The 11,989-nt window shown below is 31.3% G+C and overlaps 2 protein-coding genes and 1 non-coding gene across 11 annotated transcripts; 1 reads left to right on the plus strand and 2 right to left on the minus strand.

The window, feature by feature from the left end:
- Positions 1-1,048: 1,048 nt before the first annotated feature.
- On the minus strand, positions 1,049-3,712 carry LOC102604157 (protein NUCLEAR FUSION DEFECTIVE 6, chloroplastic/mitochondrial-like). 9 transcript variants are annotated; one of them, XR_368669.2, is made up of 4 exons: positions 3,433-3,712; positions 3,205-3,326; positions 2,572-2,646; positions 1,049-1,249 (listed from the first exon to the last, which is right to left on the minus strand). XR_368669.2 is itself a non-coding variant. In XM_015303887.1 (4 exons), exons 1-3 carry the CDS (start codon positions 3,582-3,584, stop codon positions 1,958-1,960), a joined length of 282 nt encoding a protein of 93 aa, XP_015159373.1. In that variant the 5' UTR covers positions 3,585-3,711; the 3' UTR covers positions 1,049-1,249; positions 1,946-1,957. The 9 variants fall into 9 exon arrangements, 5 of the variants coding, with proteins under 5 accessions (XP_015159373.1, XP_006364295.1, XP_015159374.1 ...); XM_015303887.1 differs by lacking the exon at positions 2,572-2,646 and adding an exon at positions 1,946-1,965 and having other exon boundaries at positions 3,433-3,711; XR_001471935.1 differs by lacking the exon at positions 1,049-1,249 and adding an exon at positions 1,497-1,792.
- Positions 3,713-6,903: 3,191 nt separating this feature from the next.
- TRNAR-CCU (transfer RNA arginine (anticodon CCU)) lies at positions 6,904-6,976 on the plus strand. The gene has a single exon. It is a non-coding gene; the product is annotated as a tRNA-Arg (tRNA).
- Positions 6,977-7,089: 113 nt separating this feature from the next.
- On the minus strand, positions 7,090-8,423 carry LOC102605161 (uncharacterized). The gene is made up of 3 exons (XM_006364235.2): positions 8,182-8,423; positions 7,450-7,602; positions 7,090-7,376 (listed from the first exon to the last, which is right to left on the minus strand). The coding sequence occupies exons 1-3, from the start codon at positions 8,194-8,196 to the stop codon at positions 7,122-7,124; spliced, it is 423 nt and encodes a 140-aa protein (XP_006364297.1). The 5' UTR covers positions 8,197-8,423; the 3' UTR covers positions 7,090-7,121.
- Positions 8,424-11,989: the final 3,566 nt, after the last annotated feature.

Here is an 11,989-nt window from a genome sequence, read left to right on the forward strand (position 1 = left end):
GTAGTTTAACTTTACTGGGTGAAAGTAAAGCACTGGAAGATGTATCAATGAAAAGACCAAGAGTTATTATTACCAAAGGAGAACTGAATTTGAAAGCGTCTTTAAACGGAAAAAGAAAAGGAGAGAAACTTCATTAGCATCGTTGCAGATGCTTGAATAATGAATAGTTAAATATTCTACCAAGACATCTATTTATTTATATAGAAACGAATTATACGTCTCTCTTTTTGGTAATGAAACCCTACTGTGTGCCAAGGAAAACAAAGATCATCATTTCACTCCAAAATACATCAAGAATAAGACTCAAGCTCTAGTGTTACGTCATCAATATAGATCCATTGGACATGCACCGCGTCCCAAAACATTTTAACAATCATCCATCTACAATGCAAGAACAAAGGGAATGCAACAGAGGAATGCAACAGATATAACCAAGTAAATTACCCATACAATAACAATCAGAAGTCAGTTAAGAAGGAGTGGGGAGAGAGGCATGTGAAGGAGTCGAAGTTAACAGTCGTATAGGGAATTCATAGCATAAATAGGGAAGACTCAAAGTCTTCAAACTGAAAGGAAGTGAAAGCTAAGTTAACACTTGGAATTTAACCTCAACTACTCTGCTGTCACCATTCTACACATTCAGTTTCTTCATTTGGCAATTGAAGAAAATCTTGCACTAGATTATTTACTTCAAATCAGACTTTAGGAACATTACGTATTCATCAAATTTGAAATCAGAGGCAGATGCACATTATAAGGAATACCACCCAGCGTCAAAATCTAGCTCAGTCGAAGAACCCACATATTACATTCTTCAGAATTTGAATGTATCCAAGGATGCGTATAACTTCCCAGACAAAACTTGGAACTTTCCACAGATTTGGCAAGAATATAGCTAAATCAAAGATAGAAGATTGATTTATTTCATTTAAACTGGTAAAGATATTATAAATCTGATACCTTGAGTTCGACTCATTTACTCATTTTTCTCGTATAGTCATAAGCACTAGAAGCTTTAAAGGGGGTTGAACAAATAAAGTGCATCTGCCTCCAAAGAAGCCAGAATTTACTGGAACAGGTCAAATGGGAAGAGATAAGAATGATAATTCAAAGACAGTCACAGAAGAAAGTATATATTTCTTCATCAGAGCTCATACAGTACTCTATTTTTCAGACATTCTCTCAAGAGTGTGTGGACATTAAACTTCGCTTGAACCCTCCGACATTCATCATAGATCATCATTGCAATCTGATTAAATACCAAGTATTAGAATGACCCTAAGCATGATTAAACTAACAGTAAATGAGAAAGGAAACAATTGTAAGCTAAGCAAGAAGCCTTCAGCCTATCCAATTCAGTTATCTGGAATTTTATCTAAGGCACCAACTCAATCAAATGCTAGTATCTTCACATCAATCTATAATCAAGCAAGAACAGCAACTTGGAGCAAATATATAACTTTAGATGATTCAAAGTTCAAACAATACTCCCAAGAAACTAAAATATGGTCAATAAAACACCAGAGGTTAAAGATGACATTATTAAGGCTTGTATAAAAACATTTTTGAGACAAATTAAGGCTTTAAACATCTCTCAAAATCTAATAACAATGACCTTCCACAAGACTCCAACGTCTAGATACCAAAATACAGTCCAACAGAAGCCAGAATTCAACAGAAAGGTAAGAGTCCCAAGTTCTCATTCAGTACTCTACTTATCATTTGCTTAGACTGCATGGATATAAAACTTCGCTTGAACTCTCTGACATTCATCATACATCATCATTGCAATCTGATTAAATATCAAGTATTAGAATGATGCTGACAACTTAACAACTACAACTGGAAATTCAAAATTCATATCTAAGCAACTTTTGGTCCCACAGACTATCTGATTCAGTTTTCTTGAAGCTTAATATGAAATTAACTCATCAACAATCAATACCAGCTGCATGATTCACAAATCTGCAAGAAATAGGTATTTCGATATCAATCTACAATCAGACAACACGAATCATTTATATGTACATTTCAAGTCCTAACACTATGTCAAAGTATATCTTTTTTTAGGAATGCAAGCTGAAGTCGTAATAACTAAAGGAGTTTCAGTTGGGAGTTAGCGACTGCCGAAATTTCTTCAGAGATTAGAAAGGTAAAAAAAAAAAGGCAAAAAGACACTACAGTATCAGAAATTGCAACTCTAACATATATTAGAGGTCACTTCAATTTACAATAAGTGTCGGTACACAATGAACAGCATTTCAGCAATATTTATGATAATGAAAAGCTGCATCCTCACATCAATTTAATATCAAACAACAAATTTGTCTAGATATTTGGACAGTAAATAATGATTAAGTCATTCTTCAACACTGGGGAAAGAAAAAGAATGGTAGCGTAAACCCAGATCATCCTTTTTCTGCATATACTAACATCTTTTACTAGGCAAATCCACAAGTTTTCAGCAAATTCAAGCTTAATTTTGTAAGAAAAATCTCAGATGTGAGGTTCCTCATCAACCCTAAGTGAAGCCAAAAAAAAAAGGAAAAAGAAAAAACTGCTACAAGTTACTTAAAACTCCGGCATAAGAAGATATTCGTATAACTTGAACTTCATTTCATGATCTTCATCTAGTCCTCTTTTGCCCTACAAGATCAAAGAATATGCATTGTTTACCTTTACTGGAGGAAGAGGAAGTAACATGTAGTAAAAACTATGGCTGATGCATAAAAACTGAATTTTAAAAGTTGAAACAGGCGAATTTATCGATGAATAGTCTTTTGATGTTTTGAAGAAGGTAAAATGAACATTCCTATTTAATTCAATTAAATCTATTGCCCAATACACATACTTTTTGTTCATCATCACTTATTCTTTCATTGTGAAGGGAGGGGACTGGAGGGTCAAAAAACTTCTTTTGAAGTTCAATGCTAAAACAAATGAGCACATTTCACTACTGCTAAGCACAATGCCATGCAAACAACACTACCTACACATCGTCTACCACTCCACTCAAAGGATAAACAGAGTAATAGAGAACATGTAAAGCTACAAATTTTAGCTCACGCAGTCCAATAAATACATGGTACAATCTCATTGTAACTACAATTCCACACATTCACAGACTACATACAGACAAAAACATTTATATAACAAGCATAGATCAATATAAGAAGTGCAAAATGAAGGCCTATGAAATTATACCTTCAAGAGTCCAACCATAACTCCGAGGAGTAGCAGAGAGCATTGAAGTCAGTAACGCAGAAGCAGTGGCAGTGTGATAAGGAAGCATAGTTTCCACTGCACAACTCATTTCAACAGGCGACCTTCATATAAATTGCCAAATTCAAAAACTTCAATATCTTGTCACAATATTAATACTCAATTAATCGATGAAATATACAAAATATAACATTGTGTTTACTCCGTGACCTGAAAATGCGAGCAGCAAGGGGTTTTTGAGTGGGCATGCGAAAGGGAGAAGGAGCGGCCTTGGGCTTGGCACCGGCGGCGAATCTCGTGGCAGCGGTTCTGGCGGAGGAAGTGGCAGAGCGAAGGACGGACCTGGCGGCGAAAGTGGCCATTTTCGGATCGGGGAAAACTCTGAGAGAGATGTGTTTCTACCGGTGAAATGCTAAAAGGGCTTTGCTGGGGTTTTAGGTTCTGAGATTTCGGGCCGGTTCCAGTCTTTTTGTTGTAATAGATAAAAAGACCACAAAAGAAAGAGTAATGGCATTAGAGGTCACTAATTTGTTTTGAAGAAGTTAAGAATGAGATTTAACTAGAATCTAGTTCTTTTTATCTTCTATTTTTCTTTTACCAATCCCAATCCCAATCCAAAAAAATAACTCACTTGTATTAATTGTCAATGACACTACATATCATCTAATTTCTTCTTTAGCTTGCTTATTTATTAGGTGATTTAGTTTTCCATTATTTATTTTGTTTTTTTGTTTGTCATAGTGTGTTATGACTTTGGTGAATAATGGTAGAGTAAGATTGCGCTCTCGAATGGGGATGAGGGCGGAAGCCAAGGGTGGCAAGAGAATCGCTAGACTTAGAGTTGGATCTTGGAATATTGAGGGTGTAATAGGGAAATCTATAGAATTGGTGAAGATTCTCAAAAAAAAAATTGACATAAGCATGTGTCCACGAGACCAAATGAATGACTATTAAGGCTAGAGATGTAGACAGATTTGAAGTGTGGTACTTTGGAGTTTCGAGGAATAGAAATGGAGTAAACATTTTAGTAGATAGGGAGCTTAGGAGCAAGTGGTAGAGGTTAGGAGAGTGAATGATAAATTAATAGCGATTAAACTAGTCATTAAATAATTTACCTTGAACAGAATTAGTGTAAACGTACCACATAAGGGCTCAAATGAGGAGGATAAATTAAAAGACGATTTTGGGAAGATGTGGGCGAGGTTGTGAGAGGTATTGAATACATTAATCAACTTTTTCTAAGAGGAGATCTCACTAGCCACCACATTGGGCAACTTCAAGGGGTTATGATGATGTTCATGGTGGTTTTGATTTTGAGACAGAACGAAAGAACTAATTTGCTTTTGGACTTCATAAAAACTTTTCATTTAATTATATAGCTAATTCCAGTTTATCAAGTGAGGATTACTTGCTGACATTCTAAATAGTACGGCGACTTAGACTCAAATAGATTACTTATTGGAAGTGTAATAGAAATCCATGTAAGAACGGCAACATTATCCTGAATGAATATCTTACAACCCAACATTATCATATATACATGAAATAAAAGTTATCATTATATAGTGTAATTGTTCGACAAAGGAGTTCACCTTTTCTAGAGTAGGAATTAATAAGCAAAAAGAGAGTAGATAATCATATATATATATATAAAAGAAAATTCTAGACCCGCCTACGTGGCGCCACCACATGCCAGGATTCCCTTTTAATTTATTTTATTTCCAAAACTAGCATTCCTCTTTCATGAAAAGTTGTGACTTTTATAAAAAGTCTTTTATGAAAAGTCGTGACTTTTATGAAAGGTTGTGACCATCCCTGAAGGGTTGTAACTTTTCCAAAGAGTTGTGACCTCTCTGATAAGACACAATAAGCATTTGTTCACACGACCCTTTGTTGTCAATAAATAGAGGAATTTTCTCTCATTTTAAAACAACGTAAATTTTGAACTTCTTCTTCTTCTTCTTCTAGACAATTAAATATTTGTGTACTTTGCTCATGTTAAATGACTCATTGACACCATTGTTTTGTTTTTCCATTCTGTTTCATTCTATTGCTACAGATCTTGGTATGTTTTTTACAGTCATTAATTTATGCTTATATTATTAATTGTTATTTTTGAGTATATGCTTTGAACTTTGTTGTTTATGTTTCTACAAAATTATTGTTATAAGTCCTTGTTAGTACAAATTATATGACAAACGTTAATTGAGTATTCAAGCATGTTTTCTCTACTGGAACTGTTGAAGGTATGATAAAAGAATCTGTTACAAATCTCTAATTTCTTCATCAACAACGTCATTCCTTCATATACAAGGATGAGATTTTGTGTTTTTTAGAAAATCCTCTGAGAGTTAATAATTTTGCATGCCCAGATTTTTTGGTTTTTACGTTGCTATTATCTATTTTTACTAAATTTTATCAGTGGATATTATGAGTACTTTAAGGATTGAAAGTTGATTGAAGTGTTAGTCAATTTTTTTATGTATATTATTTCAAAACATAGGAACTTTTCTGGTTAGAATGATTTGTTATCATCATTGGATATCTCATAGTTTACTCCCTTTGATGTATGTTTTTCTTGCTATTTTGTGGTCTCCTTAAAATTGTATTGATCATTTTTCATTTGGTATGTATATGATCTTACTTGGGCAAAAGCTTTCGTCCTTTTAATGTTTTTCCTTTTTGCCTTCTCATTCGACTCTTCTAAATTTTTTTGGTGTGAATTATGACTATTTTCGACAAGTTTAATTTGAAGAATATGAAATAAAATCTGCTCTAAATAAAAGTAATATCTTAAGCTACAAAAGATATGTCTATTAACATAGATTTGTTGTCTTTTATATCCCAAGTCATTGATGAGTGTTTGAGTTATCTAGGTTACACTCATTTTTAATTTTTTAATGTTCGAGAATATTTCTTTAAAATGAATCTAGAATCCAATATTTTGATCTACTTGTACTTTCATAATGAAAAAATTATACATACATATTTCTGAAAAAGTCGTAAAGTTGCATTGATGAAGCATCTAGAAGGGCCTTCAAAGCAGCAGTTTAATGAAGAATGAATTTCTAAAATGGTCAACAATATTATTTTGCTGTCGTTTAAAATTTATTTTTCTCCTTCTATAAATTTTGTTAGACTAACAAAGTAACAATAACGAAAAATGGTGAACGTTTGACCTCAGACAAGTAGATTGTCTCTAAAAATTATTATTTATATTGTTGTGATGTATATTTTTAACGGTCTTAACTTATTTATAACTAATATTAATTATCCAAAACTTTCACATAATTTTACTTCACAAGGAGTTATTCTAACCATAAAATTATAAAATTCTATATTTTTCATGTAAAAATAATAATAGAAAAAGTGATGTTTAATCGCTACATAAAAACATCACTCACTTTTAACAAGACAATTATATTATCAAACATATATTATGATAAATTATGTAAAAGAAAAAAATTATTAGATATCAAGATATTTTTAATCATTTATTATATATTTACAATTCTTGAGATATGTGATAATGTCAAATCATTTAATTTCTGTTGAAATGTTTTTAAAACCTATTAAAATTTACTTTTTTTCTTTTTCATATAACAATCTATTATTGGAAAGGTTATGCAAAAGCTTAGAAAGATTATTTAAATATAAACAGAAAGAAATCATACCAACAAAGCGCCTGTAGCTCAGTGGATAGAGCGTCTGTTTCCTAAGCAGAAGGTCGTAGGTTCGACCCCTACCTGGCGCGTTTCATTTTTTAAAACTTTAGTCTTGGCAGTAATTTTTTGTCTACAATTGTGTTATTTTATTATCAAAATACAAAGAAGAAAACAAAAGAAAAACAGAAGTGACAAAGCAACATCACTAGTGTCACAATCAATTTGTGGAAAAAATCAGTTTTTAGGTGAGTGTGAATTACTTTTACTACGACTCATCTTCTCTAACACGTTATGTAGCAATGGAACACAAAGTTTGTGTGACATATTATCTCCTTGTTGTCCCTTGTAATCCTCTGCCTCTGATCTTCTAAGACAAGCATTCTCATTATGAACTCTGTTTGAAAACTCCAATCTTCCTCTGCTTCCTGGTTTAATACCGATAAGTCGGCCTAGAGAAACACTTTGATCTTGGAAAAAAGACATTGTAGACTGAAAACAAATCCCAAAAAAGTAACTTTAGTATCTTACTGGTACTATGAAATTAAACAATTAGAGAAATTACCTCAGTGTCAAGGCTGGAGGATGAAAAAGATGAGAAACTAGGCGAAGATACGTATAAACGGGATGCTGCTGCAGCCTGAGATCTCTCAGCTACTCTAAGCCTTATGTTCATGTTTTCAAGTCCAAGTGGCCATCCACTAGGTACCTCATGCTCCTAAAAACACCGTTTCAATCAATCAATTAATTAATTACATCTCAATCTCAAATTAGTTGTGATCGGCTATATAATCATTTGTCTTTAGATTTATTCATGATCTTGGTAAGATACAAATTAAGCCAAAAGATGCAAAATCACCACTCCCCAACAACAACACATCCAACATAATTCTACAACTGGAGTCTGGGGAGGTCGGTGTGTACACAACCCCTGCCACTACAAACAAGAAATAAACGGATTTAGGATAGGTTACGCGGGTTCAACTACTCATTACTTTCAACTCAAACTTTGTATACACATAAAGTAAAATAAAAGACACTATATGTAGTAAGAACACACTTATTATAAATCCACCCAATCTAATTCTGAATTGACCGGTGATCTATCAAAGCAGAATAGTGAAGCAATCTTGGATGGAAGTTCACCAAGAACTACTCAAAATCTATGTTATGTTGTAGAAAGCTATCAAGATTATACTTCAAAAAATAGAATCCTAATTCCTAAAACAAACAAACAATTGATTCAGTAAACTTTGCAATGAACAAGAGTGGTACAATAAAATATTATGTTACTTACATGTGTTACAACCATGGCTAGTATGAAGAGTTAGTAATTTGGAAGGAGTGAGGCACTGAAATCCAAGTTTAAAATGAGAAAATAAAAAAAGAGAGAGGTGATGTATGTATCACTTTATGGAGTCTTTATTACAATCTTCACATTCTTTCCTAAATCAATTGAGCAGTTGGATGGTCTTTCCCAGGCCCCACTCAGGAGTTGAGCTATTATATCTCAGTTACACCTAGGGTCCCTTCATCTACTCCTCTCAACAATAGTTGTAGATCTGCTTAATAGGATATTTATTACAATTACTATTCTCATTAAAAATAGTTATTTTATATTCTCTACGTCTCATATTAGAATAGTTGTTTTTATACTCCCTATGTCCTAATTACTTGTCTATTTTTCCTTTTTTAGCTGTCCATAATTACTTGTCAATTTTGACAAATCAAGAAACGATAATTTTTTACCTATTATACCATCAATTAATTACTTTGAAAAAGGTAAAACTTCTTGAAAATCGCAAGTTTTTTAATTCATCCATTTCATAATTAATAGGGATTAAATGATAAACTCATTATATCAATTATTGTTTTCTTAATAGGTGTGACAATTTAAAAGTGGACAAGTAATTAGGGACAGATGGAGTACTTCAATTACTGAATTAAAACAAAATTAATTACTCCTTCGGTTCACTTTTACTTGTTACACTTTGACTTGTCACACTATTAAGAAAATAATTACTGATATAGGTATTTTATCAAACTATCCCATGTTAAATCGTGTCTTGAAAATTGATTTGAAAAATAAGTATTTATTGATGAGGTAAAACATGAAAAAAAATTATTGTCTTTTCTTGATATGTCAAAAGTAACAAGTAAAAATAAACGGAGGGAGTAATTTTTTTCATTTTACCCCTACAATTAATATGATCTTTAAAAATTTAAACAATAAAGATCCAACATTTTTTTTAAGAGAGGTTAATTAATAGAGTATGAACACAAAAACAAAATAATAAAATTGATCAATTTATTAACTATCTCCTATTTATTGTATAAAATTGAAAGTGTATGTCTAGTAAGGAACGAAGGAAGTTGAATTTGGAATATGGTAGAGAACTTAAACCTTCAAAGGGTTCAGACTTCAGAGTGGGGCCAATTAAAGATTTTAAAAATAATTTTTTAAAAAGGGTGGTGAATTTATGATATAAATTGGACGGATTCAATTTTTAGATTTAAATTTATTTGATTTCTATGCTCAAAATTAATGACTTTCTTTCTTGAAGTACAATACATTATTATAAGGTTACTCGAAAAAGACATTTTAAATCAACTATTCTATATTTATCAAACAAACTAAAATGATAAACGAGGTCCTCCTTTTTATTTATAGGTTGATATCATTAAATAAAATATTAGATGTGGTGTCGTAATTAATGGAGTAAGAATTTAAGTTGTTTTTTTTTTGTTAAACATGATAAATAAACGGTCCACCTTGAGAGATGAGTTGAATTTGATAGGTTAGCAGTTGATGAAATTATATGTCACTCACTAATTACTGCGACATCTTGAAAACTATGGTGGTTGAATATAATTAATTATACAATAATGCAGGTTACTGCTTCATTTTCAGCCTTCATCCCATGAAATTGATTTTTTCCTTCTAGTAACACCATGTCAATGAACTTGATATCATATGTTGGGTTTTAAAATATCGCGATATCGAATATTAGATGATTTTTTTCTCATTTTATTGATAAGAAAACCACTAATTAGATGTGTTGTTGTTGAGGCCATAGGCAGAGCCACCTTATGGTCAGGGGTACATCCGAACCATCTTCGGTGAAAAATTATACTATTTATATATGGTTAAAAGATTTTTTTATGTATATATAGTATATGTCGAACCAGGGACCGGCTCTTGCCTATGAATTTTTAGGCCAATGCCTTAGGCCCCCAATTTTTGGGGGGCATCAAATTTCTATATAAAAAAATCATGTTTAATTTTTCGTGAAAAAAATTAATTATTTATAATAAAAAGTATATATATATATATTTATTTTATTTTTTTTTTTTTTTTTTTTCTTCACCAACACTCACATTATTTATCCTTTTTAACTTCTTCTACACTCTATTTCTTCAAATCTTTGATAGTTAGAGTAATATTCTGTCAAAAATATGAATCAATAGCCGAAAAGTGTTGAACTAAGTATATTACAAATATTCTTTTATTTCTTCGTAACTTTTCATATTAAAGTAAGGTATACCAAGTTATCAACTTTTGAATCAGATTCTATGATTTTAACTCTTATCTTTATATAAAATTTATCAACTTATTACTTATAGAACTATATTATTTATTCATATAATATTGTCTCAATAAAATGATATTTTTCAACGTTGAATTGATAAAATCTTGCTTAAAAATAATAATTAAAAAATATTTGAAAAAATCATTTATAAAAAAGATATTAAGGAATAATTTACATCTAAAAATTAGAAAATAAATAAATACAAATAAAATTTATTTAAATTTTAGGCCTCTAATTAAAATTTCGCTTTTGGCCTCGAATTATGTTGAGCCGCCCCTGTGTCGAACCCCCTTCAATTAGTTCATGTATTTATTTCTTCAGATTTTGAACATCCGAGTGAAAGTTCTGATTCTGCCACTGATCGAGGCAAAAAGTGTCAATTGGTGAAATAACCTAGAATTAAGTTATGTGGCTTCAAGACTCACTGTCTCTACCGACAATTTCACCACACCAACTGTTAATCCCAACTCCCAACTGATACGGCACTCCAACTCTTAATTTCACTTATTTATTAATTAATTATTATTTAGGTGAGTGTGTTGATTAATACCCTTAAATTATACCGGAGGCATAACCAGTAAAATAATTGAGTAATTTCCCTAGATAGTCATCCATATTTGAGAAATTACCTAGTAATATCACTTATGTTTGTTTTAGGACTACAATATCACCCAACTTTATCTATTTTCCTCAAAATATACTTGACACAAAAAAAGCATTATCTCTCTCCTAATGAAATGCCATATCACATTTTTTTAATTCTTTTAAGTGTTTGTTCCCCTGCTTTTCGATAGTATTTATACAGTGTTTAGACATTTTTTGTTTATTTGTTTGTACTTCTCTTATTAGAAAGATTTTTCAAAGGCCGACAACCCAAGTAAAAGTTGAAAACATGATATTTGTCGATAGAGAGCCTAGTGCGCTCTATGTACACTACTTTCGTTCATTATTGTTACATTTAGTAAGAAAACAAGCTATATCATATTATATAAAAAAAAATGCTTTTACACTATTAGATTATAAACTCTAATTAACTCAAAAGGAGAAAAAAAGGGACCAGACGAATTATTTGAAGATTAAAATAAATAGCATCAGTAACTGTAGGCTGTCCGTGTGACTTATTGACTAGACGTATATAGTCTATGGTCCGCATATATTGAAATGAGACATTTCATTGCTCCAATTATTATACTCAGAAAATAATAAAATATTAAAGATACAAACTAGTATTCTCTTATTATATAAAAGAGACTTCACGATGAAGCAGTCATGTCTTTATCGATGTGCCTGCTTAGCGTGTTTTGGAAAAAAATTGAAAAACTTATTTCATTTGTTTTATTTTAACTTAATTAGTGTATAATTTTTCTGAAATTATGGAATCTGTTTTAGCTATATCTTTTAGTTTTAAATTCATATTCTTTAGTTATAGCTTTATTATTTTGAATGTCGGTAATATCTTGTAGCTATTTTGAGTATAGATTCAACGATCGATGACGAAAAATACTTTAATTATGG

The sequence above is a fragment of the Solanum tuberosum genome, unplaced genomic scaffold, assembly GCF_000226075.1.
Source record: "Solanum tuberosum cultivar DM 1-3 516 R44 unplaced genomic scaffold, SolTub_3.0 scf00476, whole genome shotgun sequence".
Lineage (NCBI taxonomy): Eukaryota > Viridiplantae > Streptophyta > Magnoliopsida > Solanales > Solanaceae > Solanum > Solanum tuberosum.